This window comes from Microplitis demolitor, chromosome 1 (assembly GCF_026212275.2).
Source record: "Microplitis demolitor isolate Queensland-Clemson2020A chromosome 1, iyMicDemo2.1a, whole genome shotgun sequence".
In the NCBI taxonomy this organism is placed as follows: Eukaryota; Metazoa; Arthropoda; class Insecta; order Hymenoptera; family Braconidae; genus Microplitis; species Microplitis demolitor.
In genome coordinates, this window is record NC_068545.1 from 14,195,922 (window position 1) to 14,217,415 (window position 21,494).

Consider the following 21,494-nt stretch of genomic DNA (forward strand, 5'->3'; position numbering starts at 1 on the left):
AACCGCCATTTTTCGAAGCCTATGCGCCGTAACGTTAAGTCGTTAAAAAATCTGTACAAAAATAAATTTTATGTTTACTTTGATAGATTATTGGAGAATGATATTATTAATGAAAAATTGTGGGTCACTGATGAGGACAGAAAATATTTACATCCATCGTATAATCCAGAACTAATCAATTGTACAATTAAAGCATAAATAAATTCATCAATCGCCTGTATTTATTCAATAAACCTCTAGTTACGTAGTGCTTTACTAAGAAAATATTTATATTTTCAAAAAATGTAATTTTTAAAATATATTACGTTTGTAGGCACAAAAGGACTGGGCTACCACACGTTAACTCGATAAATTAGCTTCGTTACTTTTGGGATCAGGTTTTATTCATTATTAAAGTGATAAAAAATTAAATAAATTTTCCAAGAAAATAGAAAAATTAAATAAAATTGAACAAAGAAAATATCACCAGATTAATTTTGATCATTGAGTGATTAGTTATATGTTTACTGGCATGGTTTTACCCTGGGGTTTGCTAATCTTTGGAATCAAAATTCTCTTTCATAAGCATTCAAGATTTAACAAACAAATTAAAATACCCGGTTATTTTAGAACGAAATTTTCTGTAAGGTTACAGCCGAGAATTGTTTTCTTTCCCGGGCAAATGATTCTTCTAAACAATCGCAATCAAGCTTAAAATAGATATTAAATGTATATACCCGAGAAAAATAAATCATACATGGTCATGCATGGCCGTATACGGCTCATATATGAAGCATATATGGCTATACATGTCCATACCAACTTTTTTAATACAGTCATGCATGGCCATAAAAGAACCATACAGGGCCATGTATGGTCATACATGGTTTTGTATGACTTTATATAGCTATGCATGACTGTATCAAAAAAGTTTGTATGCCCATGTATCGCCATACATGCTCCATGCATGGCCATATATCGAGGGTTTTCTGACGCAACCTCGTATCTCAAAAACTGCTATTTTTCAGGAGAGACAAAAAAACGTTTTATAATGAACTTCTCGCTTTTTTTTATTAATTCTTGTTACAAATCTAAAAACTATATATTATATCGTTTTTATGTTTGTAAAAGAAATTAATAAAAAAAAAGCAAGAATTTCATTATAAAACGTTTTTTGTCTCTCCTGAAAAGTAGTAGTTTTTGAGATACGAGGTTGTGTCAGAAAACCCTCGATATGCTCCATGAACTGACTATTAAAATTACTTACAAACAGGATGTGTAGTGTAAAAAAAAAGGAAATTTTTTTGATATCACTAACAGCATATTGATGATTATATTTCGCTTTTTCAAAAGTGATTATATTCTTTGAACCTTACAAAGCACAATTAAACTTCGTTGTAACTATCGGACGCATAGCCTAGTCGTCAAAGCGTCGGTCTCTCGTATGGAAGGTCCCGGGTTCGAATCCTACTAAAGCGGGTGCGGTCATTAATAAGTCTAGAGTTTTTTCTCTGAATTAAAAATTTTCATTTCGATTAGGAATTCAATTATTCGCATATCTAAATAATAAAAATAATTTAAAAAAAAATATTAAACAAATTTTTTTTAATTTAGTTAAAATTTATATACATAGTCATATCAAGTCATATATGGCCGTATCGAGCTGAGTATAGTCATACATGGCCATACATGGTCACATATTGCCATATCTGGCCAATTTTCATACATGGCCATGCATGGAGCATTCATACATGGTCATGTATGATTCATTTTTCAGGTGATACTCACTACATGTTATTAATTATGTCTTAATTTTCTACACATAAATTTTTTGCAAGTCTTCTTAGATTTATAGTAATTGTCAGGTTTTTTTAAAGAATTCGTTTTATGCTTTAGTGGATCCGGATTACCGTAAATTAACGTACTTTACCGCAAAATACCGTTATTTACTGCAAAATACCGTAATTCACTGCAATTTACGGCAATTTGCCGTAATGTACAGTAAATTATCGTAATTTAGGCAAATTACGACAGTTTGCTGTAAATTGCCGCACTTTACGGTAAAATGTATTTTTTAAGGTAATTCTTCTGAATCCCGTAAATTACGGTAAATTGAGATAAAACCCCGCAATTTCACGGCATATTTTCCGCAAAATACCGCAGTGTTGTCGCAAATTTTAGGGTGAATTGCCGCAATTTTACCGCAAATTTGCCGGATCATACGGTATTTTGCGGTCAATTACGGCAATTCTTTTGAATACAGTAAATTACTGTAATTTGAGGTTATTTACGGTAAACTGCGGTAATTTTCCGTAATTCGGATCTGCTAGGATGCTGACGTTTTTGTGAAATTTAGACTGTAAGTTTGTTTTTGACTTTTTGTATTATGCACCTCAAGCACGACGTGCTGTATGTGCCTTACGATCAAAATTATTTTTTCGACAAGTTTACTCACGTTAAATCATCTCTACTCTTATTTTAATTACACTTAATTGGGTTAAATTGCAGCCTAGTGTTCAAAGACAAATAATTGAGGAATAATTTCGATCTGGCATTAAGTCGATCTATTACTCATTAATCTTAGATAAAATATTTTAATACAATGAACAAGTGCTTTTTTATTTTTTTCTTCATAACAAATAACTATTATTGTTTATAAACAATAAAAAGTATCAAAAGATAAAACTATCAGAAGATAAAATAGACACAGATAAAAGTTAGATGTAATTAAAACCGATATAGCATGCCAAGAAAGAGTCTTGATGTAAATTTTTATAAACTTTCAGAAAGTTTAAGCAGATTGGTAATATTCAGTATTAATTATGCGTTAATTCAACAACGAGTGCATTATTTTATTTGTATAATTACATGCATGTATATGAAAATTTGTATGACAATAAGTGTGAATTATATCAAAAATATTGATGATGTATGAAATCATATCTCAAAACAATCAAATAATTTATAAGTTTGCACCCTTTCCAGAAATATTAATTATTTTTCCCGCCTTTCGCAATCCTTCTGTTAATTGCTGGCCGAGATGAACATCGACTTGAGAAAAATTTCTAACAGCGCGTTCGATGATAAAAGTTGAAGCTCCTGAAAGGCTTGCAACCATATTATTGACAAGTCGAGTCTTAGCGTTTGTATCAAGTACTTTTTGCCAAAAATTAGTAACTTGGCTAAAATCATCTTCATCAACAGGCTCGTAGCGATCAACATCACTAAATACACTAAAGGGTAGCGACTTTACTGCAGGACATACTTCAGGTCCCTTGAAGCTATTAGGATAATAGTTCGGAGCTCCATTCTGATTGTGCATCGTCATCAAGCCATCACGCTGATAGTTCATCGTTGAGATAGTCTACAAGAGAAGTAATAATTGTATGATAAAAAATTATTAATTACTTTAAAAAAGAAATAGAAAAAACGTATATATAATTTGTATGGAATTTTTATTACTTTGTAAGGACAATTTACAGGAATTTGAAGGTGATTCGGTCCAAGACGATGTCTGTGAGTGTCTCCATAAGCAAATAGACGACCTTGAAGCATTTTATCTGGGCTTGGCTCGATACCTGGTACCATGTGTGCAGGATCAAAGGCCATTTGTTCGACATCAGCGAAATAATTTGTTGGATTTTTATCTAATACTAGCTTTCCAACAGGAATAAGAGGATACTCTTTGTGAGGCCATACCTATTTTACAATTACATGCATTTCAGTTTTATATAAACATTCATATTATATACCTAGTAGCATTCTTAAGGAAATCTTAGGTAAATCTGTATCGTCAATCTTCTCAAGTCTGTGTCATCAGTCTTGGACAAATCCGAAGTGAGATACTTTCATAAGATACGTTGAGTAAATCTGTAGTATTACTTGTTTAACAGGGTTTATCAGTACGTTCCGAGTTTTACAGTAAATTACCGTTCTCTTACTGCAAATTTAAGGTGAAAAAACCGTATTTTTGCTGAAAATACCGCACATTTACCGTAAAACACCGTAATTCGGATCCGCCGGGGTCACCTCAAATGTGCTGCAGCATTGCTTAAGATACCTAGACATGGTTATCTACTTCGTTCATTCGTGCACCTTCTATTTAGGATTAGCATAGTAAATTCAGTGGCGCCCACTCAATCTTCGATATAATTTCATCGGGTGATAATATTATTAATTTGTAACACTTTAAATTAAAATGAAGAGCACTGGGCTTACTATCGGTTCTGCGTTTGAGCTTTAAATGACTTGGGAATAAAGAAACCCGATATCTTAAGAAGTACCGCAGACTGTTTCTACAGATTTCTATAAGTCTTTAAGAAGAATTTTAAACAAGACTTGTGATGGAATCTCTGACAAGTATACCTATGAAATTTCTTCTTCAAGTCTTGTTAAAATCTTCTGATAGAAATTTGCTGAAGGATATTTGTCAAGTAACTTGCTTAAGGTAATGTTACTAGGGTAGAAGTATCAATAAAATAAACTCCATGATTACCTTAGTTAAATCAAACGGATTCCATTGTAATTTATCAGCCTGTTGCTGGGTCATTACTTGGATATAGAATGTCCATGAAGGAAAATTTTTTTTTGCAATCGCATTGTACAAATCTCTGATACTGTAATCTGGATCTTGTGAACTTATTTCTGCAGCTTTTTCAGCAACGATATTTTTGATACCTTGATCGGTCTGACAAGTAAGTATTAAATGTATTAGTAACGATATACATGTAATGAAAAAATTGAAAAATACGATTAATTGAATGTACGTTGATTGTCTTCAACGAAAGTTCATAATGATGTTACACGCAGATAATTTTTGAGTAAAAATTACCCATAGAATTTAGTACTGTAAGGACATTTAGTCAGTAAATAAATTTTTACTATGTTGTTAGTAGAAATTGCACTTCATTAACATGTTATCGAATAGTATATTTTACAATGTGCATGACAAAAGTTTTAATATTTATTACACATCCTCACAGCACCAAACTTTTTAAATAGTTTTTACTAAAAATTTATCTGCGTGTACAATCAATAAAGAGCATGACGGGATAAGCATGGGGTAGGGGCCCCAGCGGTTATTTTAACTTCCAATTTTTGTGTATGATGGTCATACGGAGTACAACTTCCCTGTAAAATATTACTTAAAAATATGCATTAGTTTTCGAGAAAATCAAAAAAATATTTATTGCGAAAAAAAATTTTTTTTCGTTCATAGTTACAAATAGATCGATGTCCATAATATACGTCGTACATAACTTAGAGAGATAACGTATCATGATATTTTTATCAAAAAATTTTGAGATAATTATTAAAAAAAAATTTTTTTAATTTTTGAAAAATTAATTTCATGCTTTCTAAGCATGATACACCTACAAAATTCTCACTGAAAAACATCTTGATCATAATCGACTAAATATGTTTAGATCTAAATTTTTACCTGGGTGGAAAGGTGTTTTCTCACGAGTAAAAAAATATTCTTAAAAATCATTATATCATTGAAAGTTTTTGAGTAATATTTATTTTAAATTTATTTCGAACAGAATAGCGTTAACAATAAAATATTGTTCATAACGTATATCTACCGAATTTTTCGCGACGGAGACGCGAAATCCCTCAATATATCGTATGCGGTCACCCACGCGTAATAAATAAATAATAATAAATATTAATAAATGATTTTAAATATTTCCCTCAAATTAAAATAAATAATAAGTTTAAAACAATAATAAAATCATAAATAATAAATTCTTGGTGTGCCTGAACCAGCTCCTCAGGCTGGGTTAGTGCACGCAGGCGCCAGACCGTTTTTACACAAAACGGACAAAAATAATTCAGGGGGGGAAATTTACAAGGGAAAATACGAGCAAGTGACTCGTGACAAAGCGGACAAACAATTGAGAAAAATAAAATGAATAATAATAAAAAAAAAGAAAAATAGTAAATATAATAAATAATGATATTACAAATAATAAATAAGATCAGAAAAATGAAATAAAGCAGTAGGAAAAGATCCAGGGAAAATAAATATTAAATTTTACCCGACAGCTGTTGGTTTCCGAGTTTTTAATTTATATGAACACTATAGATTTTAATAATATTTTACACAATATTTAATTCCAGATAAACTTAGAACAAAAATAATACTCGGTGATTATAAAAAAAGAAACTAATATAATAATATATATACTTAATAATAATATATATATATAATATAATAATATATATATAATAATATAATATAATATACAATTAATACGTCCAATATAATAAATAATAATAATCCCTTTACTTTATTTTACTCTCTCAGCACTGGTGAGAGGGAGAAAGACACGGAAGTTATCCTCACTCACAGTAAAAAAAAAAAATCAATTCCTCACTATTAAACCAATTTATGATTTATAAAATATGAAGTTGAATTAGGATTTTAGTATAAAAATATCAATAATAAATTTAGACCACTGGGGTACACAAATAAATAAATCATAGAATATAAAGTTACTTAATTATTTTAAATAATAATAGATTGTTGTGCCTCTGTAGATTTTTTAATTATTCTTTTAATGTTATCTTTTAAAATTGCTGACGGTGATGTTCATACGCCAGCGTCTGGGCAGAGCACACCACATTACCAGTTTATTCCCATGGCGTAATGATACTTAAAATTGCAATGTACTTACTGTAACACCTTTTTAGTCAGTTACTGAATGAAACTCATAGAATATACTACGAAGTGTTATGCATTTCTAGTTACAGAAAACCTCTAAGAATTAATTATAGAATTGTAATTAAAGATCTTATTTTAATATTATGTTAGAGAATTAAGCCCAGAATAATTACCATCAATTTAATTAAAACTTAACAGATACTAATAAATTTTCAAGTTGAAGTGCAACTTTACGTTATAAAATAAACAATTAAAAGTGACTATAATTTAAACATTAAAATTTGAGCAAGTTATTTTAAAAAGAAATTGAACCTTTCTCCCAAGGCATAACAAAATATAAATAATAATTGGTAATATCGTACAGATACTTCAGATAAAAATAATAATTATAATAATTCGGGAATTTTTCACCCGAGTGCTGACATCAGTACTTGAGGAATTTACTCAAGTACTGAATGCTCTCTATAGCTATATATACTATACGTGTATATATAGGTATACCGGCAACGCTTTCCAACGCTGCACTCAACTCATATATATATATATATATATATATATATATATATATATATATATATATATATATGCAATAATATCAGAGTAAAACCACCAATAATATAATAAATGATAATAATAATTAAAGATAATTATAAACAATAGAAATCATGTATCATCCAATATCAATTATAAATTAATTAACTTTCCTCACCGCGGCGACCAACAACTACCGGGGGAAGGTTATCACATGAAAAATAAATGCCGTGAAAGGAATTCAAAGTACTTACTCGAAATTCACGGTTTTCAATGACAAAAAAAATGATATATATGCTGATGTAAATTTCAACTAAATTCACCCGGTGAACTTTACTTATAATCCACTTATTTGAACAAAAAAAAAAAACTTTATCGCAAAAAATATAACGTAATAACTGCGTTGTACCACACAGCGTCTACACACAGTGCTAGTCCGTATCTTTCTAACTTAATTATCCAAACCTCCACCTGTTGGTCGTCGCACACGTGGCACCACCGTCGCCCTTAATTTCTATTATAATTACTTTTGTCAGCCCTGGGCCTTACTTAAATTAAAAATATAAAATATAAAAACAATTTCTGGACATCTGAATGATACATAATTAATTAATTAAATATATGAACTATTTATTTACAACTTATTCATATTTTTACCCGGCGGTCAATTTTCGACTAACTGACATCCTTAGTCGGATGACAAGTTTCAATCAAATAATACCTTAAACAGTCGTTGGGGCATAATGCTACGCTGGATTATGCATCCCAACTGTCTCAAAATTATAAACAATTAATTAAAATTAACAAACATCAACCGTTTGTATTTTCAAATTATAAAAATAAATAAATCCACACACGTGCTCTCTCATACTTTATGCGCATGCGCTAGCACCGTGTACGGACTGCCGTCTCATCGGCGAAATGGCGGAATGCCCGCGCAACGATTCAAATTCAAATATAGAATTAAAGTATTTAACTTAAAACTAATTAAAATTAAATAATTTGAATCGTTACGTGACATGTTTGTTTTCTTTTTGTTTTTTTTTTTTTAACCTATGAAACTAACAAAAAATATTAATTATTCGTCATCAATATCCTGTTCAATAACTGACATCATATTTTTTTTTTTTAATAGATTTTTTAAACAAAAAAAAATTTTCAATAAAAGAGTGATTTTTGTTGTTTAATTATTGTCTAAATGCGGAAAATTTTCTAGTCATTGAAAAAAAAATTAATTCACGCAAATGTATTTATAAATTCTTTTTTAATTTTTATATTTCTTTTCTCACTTTCCCATGCAGGAGCTGCCAGAGTTAAACGATGGGGCCCTACTTTCCCAGTACCGGGGAACCTAGTACTAGCACACCTATATTGACCCATGCTTGGCTCAGATTGGATACTAAGTCCAGGCGGTAATAATGATTACCCGGGCTTGGGCCAAGACTTGGTGCCCCTGCCTTGGCCGTCCAATGGCAACCCAGATTTGGGCTAAGGTAGGATTACCCAAGTTTGGCTATACCTATGGTTTAAATAGTAGATCATATTAATGTATCAGTTCAACATTAGTAGGTTCGTCCAGTAGCTATCGTTTGGACCCAGCAATCAGAAGGACGGGAGTTCGCGCCCGGAGCCCAGCAGATTTTTCACCGAGTTTTTTTCACATCATTTACTTCCTTGAAATAATTTAGACGTTAATGATCATAAAATCTACGAGCTTAATAACAATAAAATTTTTTTTTAAATTAAATTTATCCATTTTCTTGATGCATGGGCAATGTCTGGTAACAAAGTCTGGGCCAGGACTGGCAACCAAGCATGGGCCAAGTTTAGCAACCAAGTCTAGCCCCATGTTATCATTCCAAAGTCCTACCAAGGCTGGCTTACAAGCTTAGGCCAAGCCTGGGCCCGTCGTACTTTCCTCTCTGGGTTTTCATATTCCAATTAAATCGGCTGCCCAATTTCAAAACACAGTAACTGACAAAAGAAAAATTTTTGAAATATGCATTGAATCAAGTTCACGAGGCTCTACTGGAACTTAAAATACTAAAAAATCGATTTTGAAAAATTTGTCAATGACTGTGTTTTGAAATTGGCCAGCCGGTATGTTGTAGGTTATGTTGAAGGTGTTTTTTAGTGAAAATTTCGTAGGTGTATCATGCTTAGAAAGCATGAATTTCATTTTTCAAAAATTAAAAAAAATTTTTTTTTTAATAATTATCTCGAGATTTTTTAACAAAAATATCATGATAAGTTGTCTCTCTAAGATATGTACAATATATATCATGGACATTGATATATTTTTAGCTATTAACGAAAAAAAATTTGCTTTCAAGAATATTTTGCTTTTAAGAATATTTTCTTACTAGCGAGAAAAAACCTTTTCTCAGGTAAAAATTTAGATCTAAATACATGTTGCAGAATACGATCAAGGTGTTTTTCAGTGAATATTTTGTAGGTGTATCATGCTTAGAAAGCATGAAATGAATTTTTCAAAAATTAAAAAAAAATTTTTTTAATAATTATCTCGAGATTTTTTGACAAAAATATCATGATATGTTGTCTCTCTAAGTTATGTACGACATATAATATTATGGACATCGATATATTTGTAACTATGAACGAAAAAAAATTTTTTTGCAAAAAATATTTTTTTGATTTTCTCGAAAACTAATGCATATTTTTGAGTAATATTTTACAGGGAAGTTGTACTCCATACGACCATCATATACAAAAATTGGAAGTTGAAATTACCGCTGGGGCCGCTACCCCATACTTATCCCGCCATGCTCGTTTAATCAGCTTCAGAATTCAAGAAAATGCGCCGATTGCCACCTTAAACGTCAAAATCGATTAATTAGTTCGAAAGATATTGGCGCTTGAAAGTTAAAAAGATAACATAAAATGTTATTTTTTCTGGATAAATTAAAATATAATGTGCTAAAATGTTTCTGAAATCATACAAACTCTTTTTCTGTATAGTCTCTTTCGATCATCATATAATGTCATCTAACTTGTTCTTTAGATTTAATCATATTGTCAACAAGAAATTGAAAAAACTCAGTTTTTAATATCTTTCTAGGATATTTCATATATTATTGCTGTCACCTGAGTCAAAACTCAGTTAAATCTCAATTATGATCACTGACATTGATGTCTGCCTCAATACGTTTATTTCATAGAACATAATCGGGAATAAAAATTTAAAAGCCGCTTCCTCGTTAATGGTTTTTGATTCTTAACTTTTTCAACTCTAGCATCAAACCTAACTTGTTAGAGCTTGAAGATCTTATAAAAAAATAATAGCAAAAAATGATAAAAAATTGCTGGAAGAGCTCAAAAATATATTCATGGTGATGTTTTCAAGCTCCTTTAGCTCGAAAACAGCGGGAAGTTTTGGGGCTGGCCCGCAGGGCCAACCGACCCAGATTTTTCCTAATCGTTTCAAATCGTTTCGTTTAATAAGGGTTTGTACAATCATTTTTTTCGAATAATGTTACGTTATTTAGTCGTATCTACAGTATATTATAGAATATAATGATTCACACACCTGCTCAACATATTTACTCAGAACTTGCTATTAAATGAAATTTGCTAGCATTAAATTACATAAGATTTTGCATTATAGAATAAAAACAAAATTAAGTTTGGGACTAGAAAAATTTTTGAAAAACAAACATTTTGTTTGTACCTAAAAAAAATTTTTCTTGAATTAAGAAAATTCTTCCTCGCCCCAAGAAAATTTTTGTTTTCAATTCATTATGCAAAAATTTTCTTAGGGCAACTTTCTTGCGCCAAGAAATTCCTTTTTTCTGTGTACTTATCTTGATCAGATAACTTAAGATGATAAGCTCTGTTCATTTTAATAATTTAACAATACACGACGACAGAGGTTCGGAAACTCTAAAAAGAAAATATATCGATGGTGAAGAAACTAGGAAATCATAGTGAAAACAATGAGGAAATACCAAACTATCACAGTGAAAACGATAAAGAATCGACGCGAAAATCCTATGCAGCTACCGTAAAACCACTATGATCTCACCATGGAAATTACTACAAACCACTGTGAAGCCACCATGAGAACACTAAAAATTCATCGTCGGAATACTGCACGGAAAAAAAAACTTGCTATCTTAACAAAAGTCAAGATTACGCATTTATTTGTTAAGATAGCAAATCCATCTTGGTCAACGCAATGAAGTAACATTTGTTGTGGTGAGTTAAATGAAGTTGCCGTTGTAACAAATGACATGCGTTGAGCTAAATATTATAGTTTGATTAGCGAGACTGCGCTTCGGTTTCACCCCCACCATCAAGGCACAATGTCTTAGGTATTAAATTTAGATGGTGTGGATAAAAACCGAAGATATCCGAAACGCAAAGTCCCGCTAATCCAACTATAAATTAGGTTTTATAAAAATTTAATATTCCTGGTTACCAAGTTATTTATTTATTTAAGAAGTAAAAAGGAAGTTATAAAAGTATAATTTATTGAATGTGTAGTTATCCAAGTTTAATTACAATTACAATTTAAAATGAACAATGAAAGAATGTTTAATTTGCTGAGAAGCTGGGGATTAAGTGACCGATCAATTAATAAGAAATTCCTAAGATAAGAAAAATTTCTTGACCCGAGAAAATTTTACTTCATCTAAGATATTATCGCTTCTCGATATATTTGCTCAAGTCAAGAAAATCATAGCTTCAAGGCACCCGCCTTTAGCTACCCGTGAAAAAATTTTCTGATCAAGTCTTATATGACCTGACATGGTCATATTAAAAAATTTGATGTGTCCATATCTGACCCGATATGATCTGATATGCCCATATATAATTTTTGATATAGTCTGATATGAAAATTGGCCATATCAAGCCATATCAACTTGATATGTCCATATCAACTTGATATGTCCATATCAACTTGATATGTCGATATCATATTTGATATGTCTTGATCTGACTTGATATGCTTGTATATAATTTTTTTTATATTTCTCGATATGACCTGATAAGGGTATATATATTTTAATATGCTTGTGAAAAAAAATCTCGATTAGGTTTAATATGGGTTGATATGCCCTGATATGGGCACATATACTAGTTTTTTCAAGTTTCCCGTACACATACGTTTGGTAAAATAATTTAGAAATGACCAAGTAACGTAACATTGTTCGGAAAAACGAATTTTATAATGATTCATAAAATCTTATGAAGTCTGTTAAATATTTTAATTTACCGTATTTATAAATATTATAAAGTATACAAACTTTGTTGAAAAGTTTTTTTAATAAGGTAACGAGACCAATTTTGAAATATCTGAGAGAATTTCAAAATTTTGTAATGAATTTAAGTATAAAAATCTGAGATTTTAAATTGAAAAAAGTTTAATTAAGTTAAAAAAACTCAAACTTTTTTTTTTTTACCAAACGAAGTAGTTCTTGCCCCGTTACTGGTGAGTATGCCGTTAATGGTCCCGTTACTCTATAAACAATAACATAATTGAATATAATACAAATAACCAAATAAATCATTTATCTGATGTCTTCAATTTTCTTAGGTTCAATTTGATCCAAAAAGATATAATCAACCTTACATTTCAAGTTTATGATTTGGCAGAGTGGTTAACAGATCAGACTTTGAATCAGAAGTACTCGGGTTCGAGCCCATGATCCGGCTGGATTTTTTTTTTTTTCAATGACAATTATTGCATATACAACTTTACAAAGTTATATACAATTTTTGAAAAATAATCTATAAATTTCGTTTTCCAGATAACAATGTTAATCTCACTATATATAGTCTGATATGCCCATATCAGAATATATCAAATCTTATATGTACATATATTGTCTGATCTGGCCAATTTCCATATCAGGCCTGATATGAACCGTCCATATCAGAAAATTTTTTCACGGGTATTTAAACATATTGGTATATTTTTCAAAATAAATAGCGTTTAATGGTTTAGCCATAATTAACCAACACAATATATGTCAAAAATCAAAAACTCGTGATAAATTCTTAACGATATTGTTCACCTAATTAAAGTACAAAATTATACGCGGATTCGAAAAATTTTTCCTCAATACATATCATTAGTTACAACTGTAACTTCACTTTACCTACCGCAACAAATGTCACTTCGTTGCGTTAACCAAGATAGTTTTGTTATCATAACAAAAAGCTGCGTAATCCTGACTTTTGTTATGATACCAAGTTTTTTTTTAGTGTGTGAACTCACGTTCGAAACACCCTTAAGCCACCGTAGAAATGTTGATTAATCACAGTGGGGACATGGTCGGAACATAGTCGCGTGACTACACAGAAAACACCGTGGTTCAACCGTAAAATCACCGTCGAATCTCCGCCACTTCACTGTCAGAACACTGAAGGCGCGTTTTCACGGTAAAAACACCGTGGATTGACCGTGTTTTTACCGCCGCGCTGAAACTGCAAGGGGTTATAGAAACTTTTTTCATGAATGAGCGTTTGTCTCATAATTCTAAGAAATTATTACTATAACGCTATTAGTTGATACTTGATAAACGTTTTAGGAACAGCTACCATAATTTGCTCTCTGTGTAGTTTTTGTGGATTATTCACAATACTTTTTATCAAAAATTTATTTGTATGATGCAAATCCTAAAAGATCTTACCTTATAATGAAATTTGCAGTAGACAAACTCCTTGTCCTTATTGACAAGTTTAAAAGTATGTGAGCCGTATCCATTCATGTGGCGATAACCGTCAGGAATACCACGATCACTGAATAATATCATAGTTTGATGAGTTGATTCAGGTCGAAGTGAAATGAAATCCCAAAACATATCCATATCCTTTAAATGAGTTACCGGATTTCTTTTTTGTGTATGGATAAAACTTGCGAACAGTAATGGATCTTTTATGAAAAATATCGGGGTATTGTTTCCAACAAGATCCCATATTCCTTCTTCAGTATAAAATTTAACGGCAAACCCTCTAGGATCTCTATCATAAAAAAAAAAAAAAAAACAAGGAATCATTCAAGTTTTATTCATGCATTATATACTTAATTGAAATTCAAAATTGACTCGGTCCTCATTTGACTGAGTAAGCAAACGCTCTTTGAAATAAAAATTATGGGAAAAAAAATGCTTACAGTTAAGCTATGATAATGGAGATAGGAAGTTATCGAAACATTGTTTTTATAAGTTCTATGCAATCCTAATGAAATGTATCCATCATTTGAAAACTATTTTCGATTTTCTTTTAGTATAATTTTTAACTTCTCGCTAAGAAAATCGACGATTTTCAAAAATTTCGGGAAGTTATTGTTTTCACCCCGATTTTCGAAAATCGAGTTTTCATCAGATGTCGACGTTTTTAGGTCCTAGGAAGCTATTCTGACTATTTTCAGAATGATGTCCGAGTGTGTGTGTGTGTTTTGAACTAATGAATCGATTTGGATGGCTGAGTGGCAATCGAAAGAGCTTGTTGACCATCAACTTTCCTGAAAATTTCAGATTATTTGATGGAATAGACTTGAAAATATTTGCGAATTACGAAAAAAAAAAAATTTTTTTTTTTAGTTTTTTATTGATTTCTCAAAAACGACTTATACGATCGACTTCAAAATCTAATCAGCTCTAGTACTCAGTAAAACGCGTCGATTGCCACGTCAACTATCAAAATCGATTGATTAGTTCAAAAGATATCGGCGTTGAAAAGTTAAAAAAATAACATTTTATGTTATTTTTTCCGGATAAATCATAATATAACGTACTAAAATGTGCCTGATATCATACCAACTCATCTTTTTTATGGTTTCTTTTGATCATATAATGTCATCGAACTTGGTTTTTAGTTTAAATCATATTATCAACAAAAAAATCGATAAAACGTAGTTTTTAATATTTTTATCGGATATTTCATATTTTATTGTTTCTTACATGAGTCAAAACTTATTTAAATCTTGATTTTGATCCCTGACATTGATTTCTGCCTCAATACACTTATTTTACTGAACATAATCAGGAACTAAATTTTAAAAACCGCTTCATTGATGATTTTCGATTCTTAAATTTTCAAACTTCAGCATAACAGGTAACTTGTTAGAGCTTGAATAGATCGTAAAAAAACAATTGCATGTGATAGCATTTTCGAGCTCGAAGAGCTCGAAAATATATCTACCCTAATGTTTTCGAGCTCTTTGAGGTCGAAAACAGCGGGAAATTTTGGGGCTGGCCCACAGGGTCAACCGACGCCCAAATTTTTTTTGCTTGGTTTTATGAGAACCCAAGAAAAAAAGTTTCGCCCGAGCCCGACACGGAGAGAACCAAATGAGAATTTTTCCAATTTTGCTGAGAGGAAATTCTTTTGTCGACATATGCTATATAGCAAGTTTTGTTCTATCAACATAGGAAATCTTACTAGAAAAAAATGAGAATAACGATGGTTTATAGAAATTTTACCCACATATTATAGGAATATCTTCTTTATTACCATTTGAAAAATTTCCATGTGGACATGAAAAAAATTTCTCTGTTAACATTGCTGAAATTTCTATATTGACATGGGTATTTTAATTATGTCAGCATAGGAATGTTTCCTATGTTACCAGAGTAATTTCTTCTATATTGACATAGGAATTTTTCCCAGGTTGGCAAAGAAAAAATTTCTATGTTAACATAGGAAATATTCCTTCGTTGACGTAGTAGAAATAATTATGTTGACATAGAGAAATTTTCATGTAAACATAGGAAAAATTGCTATGTTGCATACGAAAAGTCCACAAGAAACTAAAACCAACAAAATACCAAATACTTTGGTTATCATTATTATTAAGGCCTTAAAGCAATAAAATAGCGATGTGTGAAGGTTTTAAGGTATACAAAAATAGAGTTTCAAAGTTTTCGAAAAAATTTTTTTTGGAATTTAATTAAAATTTTTTTGTAGCACCTACTAATAAACAAATGTTTTTATCAGTCCAATTAATATAAATGTGTATGCAAAAGTCAATTACATCGTGTTTCTGACAGTATATAATCATCAATTCAATTAATTGATTTTGATTTACTTAATAACTTACGTTAAAACCATTAATTTACAAATATTTCATTTTTACATATACGGGAATTTCTACTTTGTTAACATAGGAATAATTTCTATACTAACATAGTAAATTTCTCCATGTTGACATTGAGAGATTTCCTACTTTATTAAAGGATCTCAGCAATGTTAACAAAAACATTTTTGTAATGTTTGCATAGGAATTTTTCCTATATTACAGTTATTTTTCCAACCCGGGAAAAAAATTTATATATAATTATATAAAATTTTATATAAATCCTTAGATAAAATTATACATGCGTTTTGGTTTGATCCAATTTTATATAGTTATATATAATTTTATATAATTGTATATAACTTTATAAAGTTATATATGCAATAATTATGATGAAAAAAAAACACTCCCGCCGACTCATGGGCTCGATACAAAAAATTTCGGTTTCAAAGTCTGATCTGTTAACCATTGTGCTGAATCACACACTTGAACGGTGAGGTTAATTGTGTTTATTTGAATTCAAATAAATTTGAGAAAATCGAAGACATTAATAAATGATTATTTATGTTATTTGTAATGTTATTTATAGGGTAAACAGACCAATAACGATATACCCACTAATAGCGGGGCAATAATCACTTCTTTTGGTAAATTGAAAAATAGTGAGAAGTTAGAATTTTTTAAACTTAACTAAAAATTTTTTTAATTTAATCTCTTATTTATTTATAAAAATTTATTCGTTGAAACTTTAAACTTTTTTAGCTGTCATCCCGACTGTTGCCTTGTTATTCTATTTTCAAGAGTTTGGAAAAAAATTTGTGTACTTTATAACATTTATGAATACAGTTAATTTAAAAATTTTATAAACTTTACAAGATTTTACAAATCATTATGAAATCAGTTTTTCCGACTAATCTTACGTTATTTGGTCGTATCTAAATTATTTCACGAAATATTATGATTCACACACATGCACAGCTTGATATTCACTCAGAAAACGTCATAAGATAAAATTTGTTAGAACTCAATTACATAAAATTTTATATAATTATAGAAAAATTTTTCGACCGAATGTATGAATGCGTATGATTATATAAAAAATAATATAATTATATATATTTATATAAAATTATAAATATACATATATGATTATATAAATTTATATAATTCCGGGTCAACCCTCAAAAACGTCGCGGCAACAGTTGAATCAGTAAAAAGTTACTTGGGGAACAAAACACCGGACACTAAAATAGTACTCATATTGCATTGATCCTATAATAAAATTTTGATGAAATATATGTGAGCCAAACTATTCGTAACGTGATTGGTTGAATCGTATAATAAAATTTTGATGAAATATATGTGAAGCCAAACTATTCGTAACGTGATTGGTCGAAAGCAAAAAATATATGCAAACGACACAAAAATATACATTAAAATAAATATATGAAAAACGACACGCGCGTGCTTGTGCGCGAAACATGTACGCTAGTAATAAAAAAAAAAAAGTTTAATTCGTGCGGTCTTGTCGATTATTGACACGAGTGCATGAGCGCACGAACGAAGCGAGACAACTCACCGCACTAGTTGTACAGTATACTATACTTAAACTATTTTCTACTATTTTTCATAATACATGTGATAATTTAACATGTAATATTCATTTTTATAAATAATAGATTATAATTGGATCTTGCAAGTACATTCTTGGAGTCATAAAATTATTGTGAAAATAATGTCAATATCGATAATACTCAAATTGTTATGACTTTTTTAGTTGAGTAATATTTTTATAATGATAAAATTGATTTTTTTATTGTTTTTTTATTCAAAAGATAAAAAAAAGACAACGAGCTGCGATGAAAAGTAATAAGAACAGGCGCTAGTCAAAGTGACCTTAAGTATTAATATTTTAAGAGCAATGTGCTAAGGGAGCCCATACCCTGATCGCACCCACCTCCCACGCGAAGCACCGCCTGGCGGTGGAATCCGGTACTAAAATAGTTATAAATTGAAAACTTATGAATTTAAAAAATAGCACTATAAAAAAATAGTAAAATAGTGAAAAAAAGTTCTAAAAAAGTAGTTTATTGATGTAAAATTTAATTATCGTTGAAACTAGTAATATATAATAATTTAAAAAACAAAACAAATATTGACACACAGACACGATTAGTGAACGCACGATTTTTACGTCAAATATAAAAAAATACTTTGATTTATCGGTAAAAATCTCTCTGCTTTTCGTTAACTATATTTATTTAGAAAATAAAAAAAATTAATCTCAAATTTCATAACCTATATTTTGTCCGTAATATTGCAAAAAAGTGAACTAGTGATTTTTCTGTCAGTGTGTGTGTAATACAGGTACGTATATTTTTGAATTTATTTAAAAGAGCTTCGGAGGGCCCATACACTTGACGCGAAAATTTGAATGTGCTTTACAAAAATTATTATTGAAACAAAGCTTGATTTTTATTAATTAAATTTTTTTTAATTTTAAATTAAATTTAATTTTTCCTGAAGCTCAGCATATAAATATTGTTTTATAATAATTTCTTGCGGACAACATATAATACAAATTAGGTTCACTGAAATTCAAATGTATGTTTCTTTATAAAAGCACGTATATGATAGTTCATAACAATAAGATTTATAGCAATAAATATAATTATAGTTATTTGTATTGTTACTATCATCATAATGGAAGCCGCTGTTATTTATAAATTGACATTACACTGGCACGATAACAAAGTTGATTCGATACGGCAGTAAATTTGCAATACACGGTAAATAATTACTGTTGAGTATGTTACGTCCTCATCACCCTTTAAATATTTGTCCAAATATAATTACAAAATTTCATTATTATTCTGGGAGATGCCCAGCGTGAATAACCCATACGAACCATTCCCGTATGATACTTTTATTATCTTTAAATGATTATTATTTAAATTTGTTTAATATATATATATATATATATATATATATATATATATATATATATATATATATATATATATATATATATATATATATATATATATATATATATATATATATATATATATATATATATATATATATATATATATATATATATATATATATATATACTGTAACGTAATTCTTTTACTTAAATAACTCGATTAAACTTAACCAAATTACACATAATTCTCATTTAATAAACTTACTCAAATACTCAAACTCAAAATACACAATCGGGCTACGTTACACTTCACCCACCGATCACTCCTCTCATTTCCTCCAGATCCTGATGGGCGCCAGCCGACTTTTATTTCCCCGGTATCGGCAACCGGTCTAAACGTACACGTAAATTAAAACCTAATATCTAAAGCCTTCGGAGATGAAAGAAATAAACGGAGGTAGCGGCATGTCCTGGTGCGCTCAGTATGCTAGGTTGTGGAGAGAGGGTCGCGGTTCTTTTTACGCGGAAGAAGCCGATTAATTAAAATTAAATTAAACAAAATACAGGAATGAAAACTATATAAAATATCGTAAAGAGGACGCGAGAGCGACGCGAAGGGCCTAAGTGGCTCGCGGTCGAGTACTCTCGGTCCATCAGACAAATAAATACCTGAATGACATCGGGAACCCCTCGTGGAAGACGAATCGCAAAACTTAACACCATTTTAGATAATAATAAAATTAAAATAACTAATGCGGAAACTCAAGACGGCAAAATCACGACAAACGGCTCCAAAACAACAAATAGAGCCACAAGCTCCAACGACATCAGCCAAGGGTGTGGTCGAGGCCTACCTTTGGGGCTCTCCGATTTACAACCACTCGTTCCAAGACTCCAAACTCGACTACTGGGTCGACTCGTACTCGAGCGACTCCAAAATCCAACTCTCGGACACCATGGTCAGTTCCCAACTACTGTGCTCTCGCCTCCTACTCCATTCATGTCTACACTCTACTATTTCCAGTCACTCTCACATTCTCGCTTCTCCATCCATTCTTCCCCCACCGCATATAAGCCGTGGACTCGCGGGTCTTCCCGCGGTGTCAATCCCCGTGATATCCGAAATTAGCGAATTTTCGGCTTCCTCGAGCATAGCAAACGAGGCCTGCCATTCCCCAATAAACGTAAACGTACCCCAGCTAACTCCGGGTACCAACTCGCAGGGGCGGCGACATCTCACTCGCTCCTCCGTGATCACCACGTCAACCCCGGGAGCTAGGCCTAGACCTAGTAGTCGTCATCACTGGTCGGGAGGCACGGTATTTTGGCCACTATCCGCGACACAGCTAGACCTTCCTCGTTGAATCCACGCTCAACCAAACAGACACTCCAAGACAGACAACCTAACTCCAACACAGACAACCTAACGTACACGTACTCGTACTCTCAACACACTTACTTCACCACACACGTACGTCATACTCTCTACTCACTATCCCCTACACTCAACTCCACACACGTACTAACTCTATCTCTCTCATGCATACAGACTCACGTTTACTCCCCTTCTACTCCATCTCCTCGGCAATGTAATGTCACAATATATATGTTTCAAAGCGTGTACGCATATATTGAGACAATGCAGATTGTCTTCGTCATCCTCAGCCTTACGGTTTTCCTGCTATCGTTACGTCACCGACCTAAAACTAGAGTCATAGTACCATGGTCACATGACTAATTATCACCTTAACGCATGACCGAGAGGATAAGTGTGAGCGAGCCCAAAAACTCAGTCCTAAGACCCTGCAGTGATTGAACTTCACTTCAATCTTGGATCACAATAAGCGCGCACGTGCTATTAATTATTAAATTTTAGAATAAAAATTCCAAATCAGTCAAGCAATATATTCGCCACGCTAGTATTATAAGTTTATTGGTAATTTAAACTTTTCATATTAACTACTTAATTTCATTATTGTTAAAATTAAATTATAAGATTAATTAAACAAGTTAACCCAGAGAGGAAAGTACGACGGGCCCGGGCATGGCCCAGGCTTGGCCCATGTATGTAGAACCTTGGCCCAAGCTTGTAAGCCAGCCTTGGTAGGACTCTGGAATGATAACACGGGGTCCGACTTGGTTGCTAGACCGGGCCCATGCTTCGTTACCAGTTCTGGCCCAGACTTTGTTGCCAGACCTTGCCCATGCATCGAGGAAACGGATGCATTTTATTTAAAAAAATTTTAATATGATTGTCCTCGTAGAATTTATGATTATTAATGTTTAAACTATCTAAAGGAGATAAATGATGTGAAAAGAACTCGGTGAAAATTCTTCTGGGTTCA

The 21,494-nt window shown here is 31.3% G+C and overlaps 1 protein-coding gene across 1 annotated transcript in view; it reads right to left on the minus strand.

Annotated features, from left to right (window-relative positions):
* Positions 1-2,810: 2,810 nt before the first annotated feature.
* LOC103576291 (catalase) overlaps positions 2,811-21,494 on the minus strand; it is a 109,017-nt gene continuing 90,333 nt past the window's right edge. Inside the window, exons 4-7 of the mRNA XM_014439764.2 lie at positions 13,834-14,164; positions 4,475-4,666; positions 3,442-3,678; positions 2,811-3,343 (exon numbers count right to left, since the gene is read on the minus strand). Coding sequence (XP_014295250.1) covers positions 2,942-3,343; positions 3,442-3,678; positions 4,475-4,666; positions 13,834-14,164 — 1,162 coding nt within the window. The 3' untranslated portion in view covers positions 2,811-2,941. The remainder of the gene's footprint in view (positions 3,344-3,441; positions 3,679-4,474; positions 4,667-13,833; positions 14,165-21,494) is intronic.